Here is an 18,961-nt window from a genome sequence, read left to right on the forward strand (position 1 = left end):
GCCAGAATTCAAATATAATTGTAAAATAAACCTGCTGAATAAAGAGTATACAAAGCACAATAGCAATTTTTGAAACCAGCCACAACATGGCTCAGTTTCAGAAACACAAATAACCTCAAGCTAATTGAATTTAGATTGCTTGAGCAAAGTAATGGCCGTGACTAAGGCCAATAGTGCTGATTTGACTAAAGAGGAAGAATGCAGATACTTCGGAAATGTGCATGCACCCAGAGCACATGTGAAGAATGCAAAAATTTGATGACAAGAATAACACCAGAATCCAGAGTCAGACACACAGCATGGGCTGACAAAATATGGCCAGACTTGCAAATCTGGACATTCTATACACACTGATTATATTTCATTCTAAGCATCACCTTGGTTATTAGCTAAAGCAAGCTAGTGGCTTCTGTAAATAGCAAACCAAAATTGCCTTGCTTATGTCTCTACTTGTTTCCAAGAGCACTCTGGGCCTTAGATTAGAAGGGCATGAAAGACGGTAACTTAATCTGCATTAGATAGAAATACAGCCACGGAGTCCTCAGTTGGATCAACATAGTAAACTGAAATCTGCCTGAAGAAGCCCCAGATTTGCTCTGGCTGGTGGACCCATCTTGGGGCATCAGGAGTCTGATGCTACCTACCTACTAGCACTGCTTAAAAGGAAGCTTCTTTTATGGCATAGTATTCATACATGGTAGCAAACTTAAATAATTAAACTATAGTGTGAAATAAAGTTGTCCTTTTCCTACATATTTATTTTGCCTATGAATGAAAGCCTTCATGAATGCCAGAAAGGGGTGATTTATGAAGGTGGTGAGGATTCCCAAGAGTCTCACAAATCCCTTTAACCTTTTTCCCATCTGCCCTCCCCCTCCTCTCCACTAAAAACAGCTCAGTAGAACTGCCAAGCTACTGAGCCATGTTCATTTTTAAAGAATCCCCAGGGTACCCATTTTGGAGACACTAATATTTTTAATCAGAAGGGACCCTCAGTAAATCAGAGATCATGCGCCCTTCCTGTTTGGGTTTTAGCTGATTGAATTATCTGTTTGCCTCCTAGTCATGGTTCAAGAAGATTACCACAGCCAAAACCCGTATCACAATGCCGTCCACGCTGCCGATGTCACCCAGGCCATGCACTGCTACCTGAAGGAGCCAAAGGTAAGTCCAGACCCAGCTGCCGCCTCAGCTACCTGGAAATGGGAAGTCAACTACCTGCTGAGTCCCAAACCTCCCCACATATCAGAATAGCCGTTATGGGTCATTCACAATGTGAATATAGTGTTTTATATTGAAGTTCCAGCATCGGCTCTGAAAACTGCAACACCCATGAAAGAGGATGCAAATTTTCTGAGGCTCCTTTTCATAATTTGTATGAAAGCCTGCATTAGGACAAAAGTAACCCTCCCCATGACAGTCTACATCTTAGATATATTCAACAGTCCCAGGAACTAGCAGTTTTGTCTTGAATCTTTGCTACGCTAGCACCAGCACTGAAATTTTCTGGGAAAATTCTCTCACCTCATGGTTTTTGATTGACAAAGAGAATCAAAATTCCTTAAAGCTCAGGTTCCATTTTCTACTAAAGCAACTGGACATCCTGATTCAGGCCCAAGAAAACTTGTGAACGTCGATGACTCCTTAGCAAGCGTGCTCTGATGTGATAAACCAATCCCCAATTAAAAACATGGTAACAGTTCTCATTACTGAAAACCGAAGCATTTCTTAGCCATATAACGTATAGGGTGAATTTTTCTTAAAGTTTTTGAAAACAACATTCCAGTCCAAGACCGTTTAGTTCAATTAGCTTAACACCAACCACTGACTATCGAGACGGCAGACAAGCATTCCCAAGACAAAACTGGGTAAATGCCTCATCTATTTAAAATAGCCCAGAGACATTCAAGGTTTTGGGGTTTTGTTTTTATTTCTAGGTAGCCTGAAAGTTGCATATTTAAAGTTAGTACTGGATTCCCATTCTCTTGCCTGTTTTCCTAGCTAACCAAAAAAAGATTCTCACACATCCCCCCACCATTTACTACACATTGAAGAAACATGCAAATTTTGCAACTCAACCCACTCTTGACTTCATAGTCAAAGAAGTGACAATGATATGGTGGATGGTTGAGATATACATATGATTTTTTAATGTGTCCATCACTTTGGTCTTAACCTTTTACTCCATTTACAGCTTTCTCTAGGAACAAGACTCATTTCAGGCTCTGCCTTCTCCCTACCCACCAACAGACAACACAACAGCAACCACAACAGCAAACAGTGCCAGTAGGAAAGGGAGGGTAGCGGAATGGTCGACCCAGTTTGATTTGCTCAATTACTTTCCACACAGTCCTTTCTTTTTTCTTGAGATTTCACGTGACGGTTGCCTCAGGGACTACTTCAGAGGGTAAACGTCTGGGAGATGAAAGGCCTGGACAATATTGTGATACTCCATTTGATTTGGTGTAGCCAAAACAAATGCTAACTTATTTGTGAAAACACAGTCATTAACGCCCCAGTTGGACTCTTTCAACAGCTGGCCAGCTTCCTCACACCTCTGGACAAAATGCTGGGACTGCTGGCCGCAGCGGCACACGACGTTGACCACCCAGGGGTGAACCAGCCATTTTTGATCAAAACTAACCACCACCTCGCCAGCCTGTATCAGGTAAGGGAACTCCACCTTGAGCCTGACACAGGACAGCCAGCTGCCTTACACCTGGTCCTGGAGCCTGAATCTCACTCAGTCTTGGGGACCACTTCGTTCAGGGTCAGCCTCAATGATGACCACAGCCAAAGAGCACGGGTTTGAAATAGGTCCAGGGCAACCCCCAAGAGAGATTGAATTGGTTTACAAGGATATCCAAGGAATTTCATGTGCTCTGAAGAAGGTTTGAAATTGTTTGAAGTCAAGTAGCATCTCTGAGACTACTCTCTGATGGTCTGAGAGTATCTGTCTCCCTGGAAATGATCTCACATGTAATGGCCTGTTGAAGCCGGTCCCTGTTGGACTTCTATAAATGATAGTACTCGGGTACAGTCCTAATTTACACTTATGTCTCTAGGGCCATTTCTGAACCTTATGGGTCTGAGTCACAGGTATGTTATCAAAGACAGTAGACATTATTGTTTAAAAAGATAGTTCAGCAGCATGAGTAGACTGCCCAGGAGAACTTTCACCCAGGATATGGTTTCAGATATTAAACTCTATATCATAAATGAGTTACTCCCAGAACTTTCAACAGGATTCTTTGGAGACCTTTGGTTGTCATTCACAAAATCTTTACATACAAGGAAATTATTGACCTCGATCTTAGTAGAGCTTTTGAGAAAATTCAGTGCTGAAAGGTTTTTTGACAAATCCCCATAAAGCAGCTGTGTTACACAAGATGCTGCAGCTTAAGGATGCATTTACTTCCAATAAAGCACAATTGGAACATTTTCAAAAGCCTTTCTCCATCAGTTGATTAGCTTTTGGCATAGGTGGAAACTAGTGTTCCAGGGCTTATGGCTCCACCTGGTATATATTTCAGCACTGGGCCGCCCCCCGGGCTGGGCCAGCACCCGGAGCTGGGATAGTTACGGCCATGCAGTGGGGACAGAATGACAGTACTAAGGAAGCCTTTTGGGGGTGGGCTAAAAAAGAAAAACTGAAAAGCAAACTTGCTAATCCATCTCAGAGGCTAACTTTATTGCTTGGGGAAAACAGAGACATGTGACCAGGGGAAAGCAAATTGAGTGACTGCACCCAGAGCCCCCAAGGAAATCCTCTATTCCTGTCAATTCTGACTTTTTCAAAAGTCTGTTATTATATAAAGAAAATCAATCAACACAATTGGCTACTTAATTTACTCCCAAATAATGTAAGGGCTTACATAATTCTAATTTCACATCATCAAATAAATCATGTCTGTGGAGTTTCAGAGTATCTACTGCTGCTGAGTGATGTGCACATAAAAATGAGGGTCATGCAGCTGTCCTGTGACATGTAGTATGTATAAAACACGCAATAAACTCACAATGAGACAGAAGTCAGAAAGAAATATGCCAGATGTTACAGACATAAATAATGAAATTAAGTACTCACTGCCAATTAACAAAAATTGATTCTCAAAAGCATGATACTCCCCATTTATCTTCTTTAGATACTAAAAACATTCTCAAAAATTAATTCCTTACTCAAACTTTTGAAGTACAAATATATTTTTTAAAGATTTATTTATTTATTTTTAGAGAAGGAAGGGAGGGAGAGAGAGAGAGAGAGAAACATGAATGTGTGGTTGCTGGGGGCCATGGCCTGCAACCCTGGCATGTGCCCTGGCTGGGAATCAAACCTACAATTGAAGTACAAATATTTTTTAACAGTTTTTGTTTTAATCTCTTTGTTTAAAATAAACATTCCAACAGAAACATATTCTATAGCCTTTTCAATGCAACATGTAATTTTGTATATTTTTAATCAGCAACTATTTATTGCATCTATTGGATGATATTCTAGGATGTAGAAGTACAAACTCGAATAAAATATCACTTCTACCTTCAAACATTTGTTCAAACTCAGATGTGCAAAATCCAAGATAACTTCATCCCAGTTTGAGGAGTTAGCTAAAGATACGCATATAGCTAAAACGTTTTACAGAAGAGTTTGTGTTTTTTTCTTTGTTTTTATTATTGACACTGTTACAGATGTCCCCATTCCTCCCGCCCCCTTTGCCACTTCCACCCAGCCCCAGCCCCCTCTTCCCTCTGGCCATCGCCACACTGTGTTCTGTGTCCATGGGTTATACACATGTGCTCTTTGGCGAATCCCTTCCCTTTCTTGCTTTTTTTAAAATTGTTGACACTATTACAGATGTCCCCCTTCTGCCCCACCATTTTCCCCCTCTGTGTACCCAAAGATATTACTATAATAAAGTGAGCCATTAATTTTTCTAGCAGTGAATGTATCAGCATCTGATCTGCATGGCTACTTTGAGAGGGATGAAAAGGACCCTTTGATAATGACTGGAGAGAATCTAGAATACAGGACACAAACACCACATTTACGATACTGTCTTCACCAGTGCCCTGCTCAACTGGTCTTAGATCTCTCCCGGGCTGGAGAGCCATGTCTTTCTGTTCCAGAAACAATGCTGAAGGCAAACCAATGTCACACAATATCATCAAGTTACTTCCAATACCCTAAAACTGGCTAGGATGAAAAAATGAAACTTTTATCAGGCAAATAAGATTTCAATTCTGCCCCAAAATTTATTCTGCCTTTACTGTTTGGCTGTATACCATTACTGACTTTCTGAAGGAACTCCCAAAAGGTAAATTCCCTGTAAAATTTAGTTTAACAAATTATGTAACTAACCTTTATTCAACACTCACTATGATTCAAATGCTGTGCTAAATGCTTTTAATGTATTTTATTATTTAATATTCACAATAGCCCAGTCAGGTGGGTATGATTATTGTGCCTATTTTGCAGAAAAATGAAAATTGATACTTAGGAAGTTGAAGTGTCTTTTTGAAAAATAAACAGCTAATCAGTGGCAAAGCTGGGATTGGAAGTCAAGTCTCTTGTCTCCAGAGCTGAAGGACCCAAGCACTGTGCATACTGCCTCTAAAACTCATATTAACCACCTACTGTATGCAGGAGACTAAGAGCGCCCCGCCAGGTCGTCCTGTTGCTTTGAGGGAGACAAGAGGATTAGGGACACATTGCTGCAAGCGGGAGAGACTTTGCTCAGCACTCCACAGTGGAGCTGGTGTACAAACAAACGTGGTGGGAAGACAGTAAGTGATTCTGCAAATGGTTTCTGAAAGGAAATAACTCGTGGAGGAAGAATGGAGTAGACTAGGCCGTGAAGTGTGAGTAACATTTTGAGTAACATTTTGGAGAGCACTAGAGGCGACACAAGACGGTGTGCTCTGGGATTAAACCCACAGGTCCATAGTAGCTGAAAATGGGCTGTCCCTGTGAACCTCAGCTGGGCGTAGTCCTGACACGAGCAAACCTCGCTCTCAGGTCCGTGTCTCAGACATAGCGGATGTTATGATTAAGTGTACATTCTGTCTTTAGTAGAAACTGTGGATTAGCAGTAGGACCTGTGTCAGAAAATCCCCACTCTGCAGATGAGGCTGTAGATGAGGACCTGGCATAACTCCTCGGGTTTTCAATTTCAAGGGGAAAATCCGTGGTACATAGCATGTAAGCTGAACAAAACCATTAACAACACATGATGTTTTTAAAATTTTTGGAAATGCAGCCTTTCAGCCCACCAAGGGCCTGTTGGATGAGACATAAATGAGCTTTCAGTAAATTCAGTGCTGGTTTTGAGTATGTGCCTACACACATCTTTGTAGAGGGAGGATCCATCACTTAGACTCATATTTTCAAATGAGTTATAACATAGTTTAGAAAATATTAAGAACCATGATAATGAGTGAAAATATATACACATTATATATATTATGAATATATATACAAAAATTATACAGGAACATACACACACATTTGGGTAACGAGAACCAAATAGAGATGTGCCGGGAATCACGTGGCTTTGAAAACAACTGTGCGTGACTGCTACAATCCAGACTTACTATGAATGAGATGAAATGCAAGAGGGCTTCCTCTCCCTCCTTTGGTTGGCTGTGTTCTTTTAGTTTGGATAAATAAGCTCATTGTGTAATGCCCAGCCTGTGCTTCTGCCCTGAGATAAAGAGAGAGCCAGGGCAGCTGGAGTGAAGGCTGGGTCAGGGGGCTCTCTCCCCTCGTCGGCTGTCTGAGGTGGACTTGCTAGCTGAACTGCCAACCCAAGTTCAACATGAAGGTGATCAAGGCACTTCCACCTGGCGCGTCTCTCATCAGACTGGAAACAGCCCAGGTGTCTGTCCGTGGCGGACTGAGAGGGAAAAGAGCATGTGAAAGACAGAAGCCCAAATTTACCTTCTGTCCCTCTATCCTCCAACCCACCCCCCACATGGGCTCAGCAACGGGGCAGAGTAAGCATCACATCAGATACCACACTGGTTATTATAATTGCAAAAGAAATAATTTTCAGTTCAGTTTAAAATTTAATTCCTTTTGATAGAGTCCAACTATATTTAACCAGCAGCAGAGCAACTTAATGAATAAAATAATTAATTGCTCTATAAGACATTATATTTATTACATTTTATACCATCTTGCAGAAGTTTATAATCTCTTTTTTTAGCCACTTACCACAAACACTTAGAGGAAGGACAACATTTTTAATCACTTTTTATTCTAATGACTCAGAACCATAAATATGAAGTTGACAGAACCCGGAGAAATGTTCTTCCCACGTGGTCCTATGACCTCTACTCAAGCAGACAACTGCAGAGATTGTACACAACTTCATGGTTTCTGCAATGGGAAAGCTGTTAGGGGCAAGTAGCGTGAAAGTTGTAAAAAGGGGGCTCAAATTTGACTTTCTTCTTTTTAAAGTGTCAGCTGTTGATGGTGAGGTGGCTGGTATGTGGCAGGTCCGTGGCCCTCATCTGAACGCAGCCCTGCCCCTCGGGCAGCGATGGATGCCCAGGCTCCTCGTTCTCGGAGCAGTGACGTGGGTGGGTGTAGATCAGACAAAAGAGAGGTATCTTCAAACAGGCAGCAAACGTGGCAGTGCTGTCGTTTCTTCAAAGGTCAAGGTCTTGTTTAGGACTCGAAGAGCTTGAGTTCATCTGAGACCTCCTGGGCTGGGACTCCTGCAGCATAGCCAGAGAGACCACTTGGCTTGCTAGGGAAGAACTCAGCCCCTGCAGTATCTCCTAGAGAGAGGAGAGAGAAGTCTTGCTTCTCTCTTTTGTGAGCAATTACAAATGAAAACACAGATCACGTTCTTAGTGTTTTTCTTCCTGTATCCTCTGGTTTAAAAAACTAATTAACTCTGACTCCTGTTGTACACTGGACTCAGTTTATCAAATATCACCCTGAGTATTTTAATCAAAGAAAGTGTCCATTATGGAGGAGAAGGGAACCAACAGTTTAAAGCTGCCTCATATGACAGCAAATCTGCTCTGCCAGATTTTCTTTGACAAATAGACTCTTGATTTAATTTGAAACCCTGTGTTGGTAGTTTATTGAATGCCAGATGTGTTGTTATTTAGAACAAAAGTATTGTTTTGTTCTTAGGGTGGATAATACTTCATAATTCAGACACAAAGGAAAATAAAGGTTTTGCTGTAGGAGTTTTAAGGATTTCATTTTTTCCAAATTAAAATGCTAATAGGGATTTTTGGACACACAGGTAGACATATACTCTTTCAACTTCAAGATAAAGATTTTTTTAAACTAAAGGTCTGAAGAGGTGGCAACCCTAGAACAAATGTCATTAGGATAACAGGAAATTGCTGAGCTGATGCTCTTAAAGGTAAACAGATGTGGTACCCAGAGTGGGATTCCAAAACAGCACTGGGATGTCAATGGATAGTAAAATGTATCATATCAACCTGTGTTTGGATATCCATGGGCATTTCTGATGATTTTCTTCTTTATTTCACATTTACCTTTTACTGATATTGTTCTTTGAGCTACTGCGAAAGCCAGATGAGCCTGCAGCAGCAGAGCCGCCTCCCTGTGAGTGGGGCTCAGTTTAATGCTGGCTGTTCCCTGTGAGACACCAGTAGGTCCCAGCCTGGGTGCAGGGGCCCAACATCTTTCTTGTCTTGTCTACATTCAGGCTGGCCCAGCTCCAACCCTTCCTCTGCAGAAACTCAAATCTGACCCATAGATGCCTGCTCAAAAACCCATTGTCCTCAGGATTAAGTCCAAATGTCTTAACACTGTACAAGTCCTGCTATGATCTGACTCTGCTACACTTCCCAGTTTCACTTCCCATCATTACTCAATGAGGCGTTTGTGCATCATCCAGTCTGAACCACTTTCTGAGTCCCAAACCGATCACTTATTCCTTTATTCATTCAACAAATACTCATTGAGTGCTTAATACATGCCAGGTGCTGGAAATGAAGGAGATGAACAAAACAAGTAAAAATTCCCACTTTCTACCAGGGGAAACAGAAAGTAATTAAGTAAAATGTGTAATATATTAGAAAGTGATCATTTTCAATGATTAAAAATCAGGAAGGAAGATATAATGTCCCTCTTGCTTACAGGCTTTCAACACATGTCTGTTTTAATGAAATCTATTCCCTCTACATTGCCTGAATTCTCTGACTTCTCAAACTCACCCTTTTCATCTCATCTTGGACATATCTTTGTCCTAAAAGTCTTCTTTTTCTTTAAATGATCATTACATTCTTGCTACCCTACACCATGAAGAATGAGAAGTGTTAATTGAAAAATGCCTTGTAACGACTTTCTATCTTGTAATTGACAAATTCTACCTGATACATGTTAGTTCTGGAGTCGTTGACCTGATCCTGTCTGTGGTTGAGTAGAAGAGAGCTTTTTGCTATAATTATTTCCCAACAAAAGATCCCAAGTCTGGCTTCTGTCGGCTATTAACCAGAACTTTAGCAGGATTCTTTTGCTGTTAGCTGTTACTTAAACTTTTGCAGCTACTGAACCTTTAGGTTTCAGAAATTAATTATTCAGTATCCACTCAAGAAATATTTACTTATTAGGTGGCACTGTGCCACATGCTGGGGCACAAAGATGAATAAGATATGCTCCGTGTTCTCAGTGGCAGTCATGCATGGCAGCTGTTTTCAGATGAGGCATGTGTGCCCATGGGGCTACACCGAGACTTTCCCAGGGGCACATGGGAGTGCATAGTGCTAACGAATCCGTTTTCAGGTCCTTAAACTGACCTGCCTCCCCAGTGCTTTCAGGGCAGTCAAGCCAGGTCTGCTTTTCCACCCCTCTTTCACAGTCACCATGTTCCCACTTCACAAAACAATAACAGAGCTCATTCCCGCCACATGTATTGCATATCACTCCAATTGTGCCAATGTCGTGGACTACCTCAGTGTGAGAAAATACCGAAGGAACAGCAGAAAATACTAAAGGAAGTCTCCTGTAACTGAGGAACTATAACTCTTCCAGATGTCTCATAAATACATGTGTGTCCAATAAATTTTTATCATTAAGCAAATTATTTTTTTTAATCTGTAATACACATGTATTTTGATCAGTTGCTAATAACCATTGCATTGTAAACTCAAGCTTGAAAACATTTACTACTTAGAAAATGATGTTAGGAAAATTTGTTAAGTTAAAATTTTAATGTATATACTTATTTTTGTTGCAAAGAAATGGGAAAGGGTGACAATAAGAGAATTTCGCACATAAAATATGTTATATGAAATAAAATTCTATGGGGAAATAGAATGGAAATTTAAGTTCTAGAGAGAAAAGAATCAATTTTAAATTTCTGACTTAAAGAATAAACTTTTCATGTTTTTCCAATGGGTAGTAAATGGGCATTAAATGCCATCAGATACATGTAACACATCAAAGAGTGTTGTGATGACTTTATATTAAAATACAATATTCACAAACGCACCAGACATGACATCTTTTGTTGCCATTGAAATCTGTGATTTTACACATCAATTCTAAAAGTACGGAGGGAGCATAGTTTTTCAAAACTGTTTTCAAGACTAAGTGAACACACCTGTGGAGATCACTGACACAACAGCAAAGCCAGCGAACAAAGTTGTTACACGGTGTTTTAGGGGCGCAAGAAGAGGCTTGAGTTGGGGGTGTGGAGCTAGAAGAGGAAGCTGTCAGTTCTGTCTGGAGCCTCAGGAAAGTCTTTCCTACCAGGCAGTTAATGGTTTATCTCAGAAAAAAGAAGTGTGTGCACATGTGTGTGCGTGTGTGTTGTGAGTGAGCTGGCACTCACACCTCTGTTTTTGACTTTAAGGTTATTTCTCCTCACTCTTTTTTGAAATTATAAATTATTATTATTCTTATTTAAAAAACTAAGTGCTATTACAGATCAAGACGTTAAGTTTTTCTCATTAACTTTTTCAGAATGATAAGGAAGACAAAATAACTTTAAATAACCAACCTCGTGTGTTAGTGACTTAAACAGGGAGGGAAATTTATTTCTATCCTTCATAAAACAGGTTTGGAGGTTGGTAGTCCAGAGGAGGCATGGCAGCCTCACAAAATTAAAGATGAGGGACCAGGGATCCTTCGAGTTCTGCCACCTGTCATCTCTAGAGCGTGACACTTGTCTTCATTGCCCAAGACAGCTGCTGCTGCTCTAGCCATTCCCGCTGAGTTCCAAACAGTGGGACCCTAAAGGGGGGTGGGGGGGCTAGTGGGGGGTTCTCCCAGATGAGTCAGGTCCTTTTCAACAGTCTTCCTGGAAATCCCACACAACATTTCTACTTTCATCTAATGGGTCAGAATTTAGCCAAAGGATTGCACCTAATTTGTAAAGGAGGCTGGGAAATGTTCTCTTTATACTAGACAGCCATGAGACCATCAAAAAAAATGAGGTTCTGTGAATAAGTAGGAACGGAAAATGGATTTAGGGGATGAACACACAGGAGTCTCTACTGTGCCTCGTGCTTGATCTTAAACCTGAGACATTCAAAATGATTAATCGGCTCAGTCTTTCCCTTTATGTGACATTCTCCCTCTAAACCACGATCACTACCACATTTGTGTGACTGTTCCATTTTCCTTTTCTTGTTGTTACTATTTTGGTTATTTCATGTCCATGTGCCTAATCGATATCTCAGCATGGCCAGCACTGAAGTCCTCTAACCCCGCTCCATAGGCAGCCTTCCCATCACAGGTGGTAGTCCTGCCACCCTGCCACTTGCTCAGTGCACACACTTTGAAGTCTTACAGATCCAGAAACCAACCACTCTCACCACGGCCACCGCCCTGCCCAAGCCTCTGTCACCTCGTGCCTGGTTGGCTGCTGTCAGCCCCAAACAGCCTTCTACACCTGCTTCAACCTTTACCCCTACCAAAGTCTGTTTTCAACGTAGCAGCAAAGTTGACCTTATTTAAACTGTAAGTCGTGGGATTTCATTCTTCTCAAACCCCTGCAGTGGCTCCTTATTTCTCTCAGGGTAAAAATCAAAATCGTTAAAATGGCCAGAAGGCCATATATGACCTGGTCTCTCACTGACTCTCTAACTTCTGTCCTAATACTTCCCCTCTCACTCTGTACATTGACCTCAGGGCTGTTGCCCAACACCCTGCCCCGCCCAACCCCCACCCCAGGGCCTTGACTCCAGCTGTTTCCTCTGAAACACTCTTCTGCAGACAGCATCATAGCTAGCTCCCTCCTGCCTTCAAGTCATTTCAAATCATACCTCTTCCCCCAACTACCTTACCAAAGCCTCTCCAATCCCCACTATACTGCTCTTCTTTTCCTTCAGTCTGTGCATTTACTGTCTTCCGAGATGCTATACAACTTTTCCCCAGAATTAAAGCATTTATTATGTTTATTGTTTATTATCTGTCTCTCCCCATCCCTGCCACCACTAGTTCCTTGTCTGTTTTGCTCACTGATGTATTTCAACCACATGTTATGGTGCCTGGAACCTACACAATATGTTTATTGAATGAAATCAAGTCATTTGTTCAGTAACTTAATTTGCACCTTAAAAGAAAGTGCTTTCTCTGTGCAAGACCTAAAGTTCAGTGGACACAAAGGAACAAGGCAGGCTTCCTACTCACATGTAGCTTATGATTTAGTAAGAAGAAAGGGAAGTACATAAACACCTCTTATACACATCAGTGGGACTGAGTCCGGCCGGATCGGGCCTTGAGCTGTGCCAAAAGAAAGAGCTATAGAACTCGGAGGACAGCAAGTTTGGCTCTGACTGGAATGATTTCAAGACGGCTTTATGGATGGCATATTTGAAGTGGACTTTGAAAAACAGGTGGTAGTTTAACAAGTAAACATAGAGAAAGAGGTTTTTTTAAGATTAAAAAAAAAACACCTTGAGAGGCCAGAACTGGCCAAAGGCCATTCAGATTGATTCTATCAATAATAAATTATAGTCTTATTAATATGGGATCACTTATCTGGACTGTAAGAGCTACGTAGGAAAGGAAAGGAAAAGGTCTTGAATTTTTTCAAATATATGGGAACAGAATGGTAGTTGGGACAATTTCCAGAGAGCCCAGAATGCTGAGCTCAGGAGCTGGGCTTCACTTATCTGATAGAGGACTGCTGTGGTGCTTGGAGCAGAAACTACAGTGGCTCTTGGAGCAGAAATGCAGATGAGCCAATGGCGTGGCAGGGTGGAGTTGGGGAGCTCCTCCAGGGCAGCAGCTTTGTCTTACTACCTGTGGATCCTCCGTACCTGCCATAGCACCTGGTATAACATTAGCACTCAGAATATATTAGTTTATATTTCAACCATTGATTAGGGAAATGGTAGGAAATCCTGTCAAATCAACAAGTCACATTCTGGCAGCTTTAGGGAGGATGGATTGAAGGAAGGAGCATTAAGAAGGACGATAAAGCACTGCAATCAGATCATGGCAGTGAAAGGAAGGGATGGGTATAAGGGATGTCATGGTGGAGGAACCAACAAGCCTCAGAGACTGATTGGAGGTGAGGGCAGAGGGGGTCGTGGGATGACTTCTCCCCCAGCACAGCCTAAAGCTACTCAACTCATTACCTTCAGACCACAGGGTTGTCACAATGAAAACAAATTTGGAGGGAAAGATTCCAGGGAGGGTGCAGAAGCTAACATCTGATTAAAGCAATCCACCATAGATAGGCTTTTAAAGCAGCAACTATACATAATCTTTGGAAGAATGAGCGTCACTATAAGCATTATCAGTGTATAAATTTCAGGCTTCTGAAGGCTCGGATGTGGCTGTACAGGGGAAATTCTTGGGAGGCACCAAGGGCCGTGTGTAAAGCTTCAGTCCTGACAACTGGCAGACCTGGGTTTAAGGCCTCCCTCAGCCACTCACTAGCCATGTGACCTCCCAGAGAAACCTGAAACTTTATTACCTGTGAGTTAATGATAAAAATAGTGGAGAGTTATATAAAGATTAAATGAGACCATGTAAACTGGGTGCTTCGTAAATGTTAGTTCCTTCTCCCCATGCAACCCTTTCTTGTTCTCTAGAATCCAGTGAGGTACCCCTACTTCCAACCCAGTTCCAGCCAAAACAAGCTTTTATTTATAGAGACTGCTCCCAGAGAGGTTGTGTTTATAATCGTGTCCTCTATTGTCGTTCATTCTGTGCCAGCTTCCGGGCCCACTCAATATCATTCCATTTCCCTGGTATTCATCTCCAAATATGGTTCTACCAGCAAATTTCCCAAGTATCCTTTTACTCTGTCTTTGGGAAGATGATTAATGAAGATCTTAAATCAGGCTGGCATAAATAACAATGCTTAAAGCAATCTTCCAGACACTTTTGTTCCACTCATCAGAGAGATGGTGTCATTTATCATTATGGCTTGTTACCATTTTCCAGCCCCTTGAAAAACTCACATGAAGACACTCATTTCCATATCTACTTGAATTAGCCTTGCAAGTGAACACTCATGAGTTACGAATTAAATGTCACCACAAGATAGAACATCTGTTACATCACACTGACCTACCACTCTCTGCTCTCATAAATCTTTATGGTCAAAACAAATTAGTCTAGGATGTTACTTCTAATAAACATTCTCTTTTGTTGTGTGTGGCTCATGCCCAAAAAGAGGTAATAGACCAGTTGATAAAAATAGCAAAATCTCATCACTGGTTCCAACACAGTCGGGTGATAAATAACAAATAATGACTCCTTGGCAAGGAGAGAAATGAATAGCAGTAAAACAGCCTATACAGAGGGTCACTATAAGTATCTTGCCTCATGAAACTCAATTCTACAAAGTCCTGGACAGAAATTGCTGTCTGGGTTTAGAACCAAAAATAGTGGTAGTGTTCTTGAACCTCGTTTTTCCCTGGTAGATCCTTGAATGTGTTACTCACAGAGGTTTTCTTTTCTCGTTTCCGGAAGAAGTGGAGCATTATGTGGTAGCTCAGCTTAGATGGGGTGCATAATGAGGGAATATTTTTCAGTCTTTCTCCAGGCTCTATGTAGTTTCCACATTGTTCTCTTTGCCCCTTTCCCCTCAACTTTTCATTTCATTGTGGCCCAATAACAATAAACTTTGCCATCTTCACCATTTTCAGTGTACATTTACGTTGCTGTGCAATCACCACCGCCATCCCTCTCTAGGACCCTTTTTACCTTGCAGGACGGCAGCTCTGTGCCCATTAAATAATAACCCCCGCAGCCCGGGCAATCGCCATCCTCTCTGTCTCCGTGAATCTGACTACTCTAGGTGCTCATGTAAGCAGAATCATGTATTCTCTCCTCACTTTTAATGAATGCTATCTTCCTGTATTTTTCCTAAGTTTATAACCCCTCTTGAAACAAAATGGAGGAGTAATACACAAATAAGAAAATAGAGCAAAACATTTTCCAGGGGGTTGGAAGCATTCCATTCTACATGTATCAAGTCAGAGCTAAGGCCATGATGTTTGCTAATTAGAAAAAACACTCGGTTGTAGGAACTAATCATTATCTAAATAACTAATGTTCAGATTAGCAGCGTATTTAAGATAACAGTAAGGTCAAAGCAGAGACTGAACATAGTAGAGGTTCCTACAAGGAAAGAAATATCAAGATAATTGAACAAGGAAGCAATTGTAGATTCAAACTGAGACCCACTGGGCTAAATGCCAATGTGTCAGGTCACAAAGGTTACCAGCAGAGCTGCCTCCATGGCAGCGGCTCTCACACTTCAGTGTACATAAAAATTAATCAGCACAAACCCACCAAATCAAAACTGTATTTATGGACTGGGACTCAGAAGTCTGAGGGTGTCACCAGCTGCCCAGGGGTTTACAGAGAAAGTTTCTTATGAGTGTTGGAAAACAACGGTCAATGCCGTAGATCAGACTAGAGGCTGTGAGGCCTGCCTCTGCTTAGTTGACTAGTATAACCTTGGCTTCTGTGATGCACATAGCCCCATGGTATCCATTAGTGCCTATTTGTATCTGCTTCTCTTTCTTCCTTCTACATTGATTGTTGCCTGACCAAGCTATTAAAAACAGGGGCCAAGCCCCAACCAGAGTGGCTCAGTTGGTTGGGCATAGTCCCACAAAACGAAGGTTCACCAGTTCGATTCCCAGTCAGGGCACATGCCTTGGTTGCAGGTTTGGTCCTTGGTCAGGGCATATACAGGAGGCAACCAATTGAAGTTTCTCTCTCACATTGATGTTTCTTTCCCTCTCTTTCTCCTGCCCTTCCTCTCTCTTTGAAAATAAATAAACACAATTTTTTTAAACACACACAAAAAAAGGCTGAGGCAGGAGTGAATGACATTAGAAGTAGACCCTCATTCAGTCCTCCACTGTAGGGTCAGCAAGGGCCGCTCTCCCTTCATCATTGAGGCCTTGAAAATGGGCCCTGTGGTGGTTTTATTTTGTGTTTCTTTTTCAGTCTGCCTGTTTGTCATCAAAGAGAAGAAATACTGGCCTTAGTGAAGCTGTGTTCAGCATGAAAGATCAGTATCTAGCTTCTCTCTCATTTACTTTCATTTTCTTTCTAGAACATGTCAGTGCTGGAGAATCACCACTGGCGCTCTACAATCGGCATGCTCCGGGAATCAAGGCTTCTCGCTCACTTGCCAAAGGAAATGACGTAAGTAGTGTAGAGATGAAACATACTGATGTCCGCACATTAGAGATAAGCCGCCTTCTCTAGGGCACGCTTGAGACCCCCCGGGTTAATGGTAGTGAGCCAGCTCGCTGCGCTTCCTGCCCACGCTCCGTATTGTCTATCAGAGGAGATTCGGTGTCAGTTACTGCAACCCAGAAACCAGACTCTCTCTGCGAGTTTTGAAAGGGCCTTGGATTGTCTATAACCTAACGTCAGGAAAAAGAGAATAAACAGTTCTCCGCTTTCACACTCTTCAGCATCAACACTCTGCTTTGCCAAATTCCTGTCTTTTATGTTAACAAAATTGTCCTCCTGTGTAGACCCAAATAATAAACATTTATCAAAAAGGAACACAGGAGTTCTCAAGCTCGTTTTAAGACTAGTTCAATGAAGTTTGTATCATAATTGCCGGTCTCAGTGGAGATAGAAGTCAGGAAGTTTTTTCTAAAATGTCTGTTAAGTAACCGAATTGGCCCCAGTGACTTTTTCACCATTAATTTACCCAGGTCTCTTGTATTTTAAACAGAATGGGAAATACTGGTTTCCTGATCTGCTGTTTATTAGCCCGGGGATTTAGGCAGAATCCTACTAAATCCAAGGCCTTTGCCTCATTGTCCACATAGCCCCAAGTTAGCTGCTGCACTATCTACCAAGGCCAACACAAATTCTGATCTGTTTAATTAAAATGCACAGAACCCACAGCAGCTAGAAGAGAAGAAAATAAATAGATCTCTGTACCCTTCTTTCTGAAGGACACATATGTCAAGGTCACTGACCAAGTTACGTCTCTCCATACAACAGGCACTCTGCTCTGGGCACTTCATTTCTTCCTGGCCCTCTGACACTATCCCATGCTCTTTCCTAGCACCCAGAGGACTGTTAAATTTGCAGGAAGAACTTCATTCTGTTCCGATCACTTTCTCCTCTCAGGAACTAAAAACCAATCCCCATACATGGAATAAAAACTCATGCCTTTCACTAAAACAATAAATTGCAAAGATAAAAAGAAATGCAAGAAGAACTACAAACTAGAACAAGAAGTCACGTAAGAAGGAGAAGAAAAGAGGAGGTTGGTGGCAGGGTCAGCTAAAGAACAAAAGGAGAAGGGAAGGAAGGAGAATGAGGACAGGGGGGAAAAAGGAAAAACAGAGGACTTGTCCCTATAACAGCCTCATTAATTCTACTTGTTGCTCAGTTAGTATTTGTTTCCTGAGATAGTCCTGCTCATCCCTATGGATTCCATATAAAAATACTGTATTTTTCATGTCTTTGTGGGTTACAGTGTTATAAACTGCTTTTGCTAATAGAATAATTGTTATGTAATAATAATATGTGAAAGGACTATAATGAAGGTTACCATCATCATAATCATGATTATTCCTTCTATCCTCATGTAAATGCTATAAAATAATTTTTCTGATTTTAAAAGTAAAGGTTAAGCCCTGGCCAGGTAGCTCATTTGGTTAGAGCATCATCCTGATACGCCAAGATTGCAAGTTCAATCTCTGGTCAGGTAACATACAAGAAGCAACCAATGAATGCCTAAGTAAGTGGAACTATGAATCAGTGCTTCTCTCCTCTTTCTCTCTCTCTATCTCTCTGTTTCTCCCTCCTCATCCCTCTCTCTTTCAAATCAATAAATTTTAAAAAAATTTTAAGTGAAGGTTTAAAATGGTTAACTATACAAACTAAGGAAAAAATCAGAAAAGAATTAGCTTAACTATAAATTTTAAAAATTATAGATTAGGCTATACTAAATATTAAGACTTCCTTTTATCAAAAGACATTATTAAAAACAAGAAAGGCAAGCCACATTATGGAAAAAGATATTTGCAACACATAATTGGCAAAGGACCACTATTGAAAATTATATATGTAAACCCCTTAAAATCAGTAAGCAAAAGAGAGACAACCCAAGAGAATCATAGGTAAAGACTAGAATAGACACTTCACAAAAGACAATATATCACTGACCAATAAATGCATGAAATATGTCCAACCTCATCAGTAATCAAGGTAATTTATATTAAACCAAAAAGAGTTGCATGACAGACTCTTCAAAATGACAAAAAGATGTAGAGAGTAAAAATATAAAGCAATGAGAATCCTACTCTATTACTACAATTGTTTTAGAGAAACTTTTTTTGCATGTGTACAACTGGAGGCATGTAAGGGTGTTTATGTGGCATTTTTTTCTTTGTAGTTAAGAATTAGAAACAACTCAAGTGACCATCAAAAGTAAAATGGATAAAAACTTTGTAGAATATTACTACATTGGAATACAATATAAGAGACAATGGAAATGGATGAATGACTGCTCACCCATCAACA

The 18,961-nt window shown here is 41.0% G+C and overlaps 1 protein-coding gene across 2 annotated transcripts in view; it reads left to right on the forward strand.

The window, feature by feature from the left end:
• The window catches only part of PDE7B (phosphodiesterase 7B), a 292,124-nt gene that overhangs the window by 257,790 nt on the left and 15,373 nt on the right, over positions 1 to 18,961 (forward strand). For both annotated transcript variants that reach the window (XM_045843704.1, XM_045843703.1), the window contains 3 exons: positions 1,064 to 1,164; positions 2,537 to 2,668; positions 16,521 to 16,612. In XM_045843704.1, coding sequence (XP_045699660.1) covers positions 1,064 to 1,164; positions 2,537 to 2,668; positions 16,521 to 16,612 — 325 coding nt within the window. The remainder of the gene's footprint in view (positions 1 to 1,063; positions 1,165 to 2,536; positions 2,669 to 16,520; positions 16,613 to 18,961) is intronic.

This window comes from Phyllostomus hastatus, unplaced genomic scaffold (genome assembly GCF_019186645.2).
Source record: "Phyllostomus hastatus isolate PE091 unplaced genomic scaffold, TTU_PhHast_1.1 phas_contig_40, whole genome shotgun sequence".
Taxonomy (NCBI): Eukaryota; Metazoa; Chordata; class Mammalia; order Chiroptera; family Phyllostomidae; genus Phyllostomus; species Phyllostomus hastatus.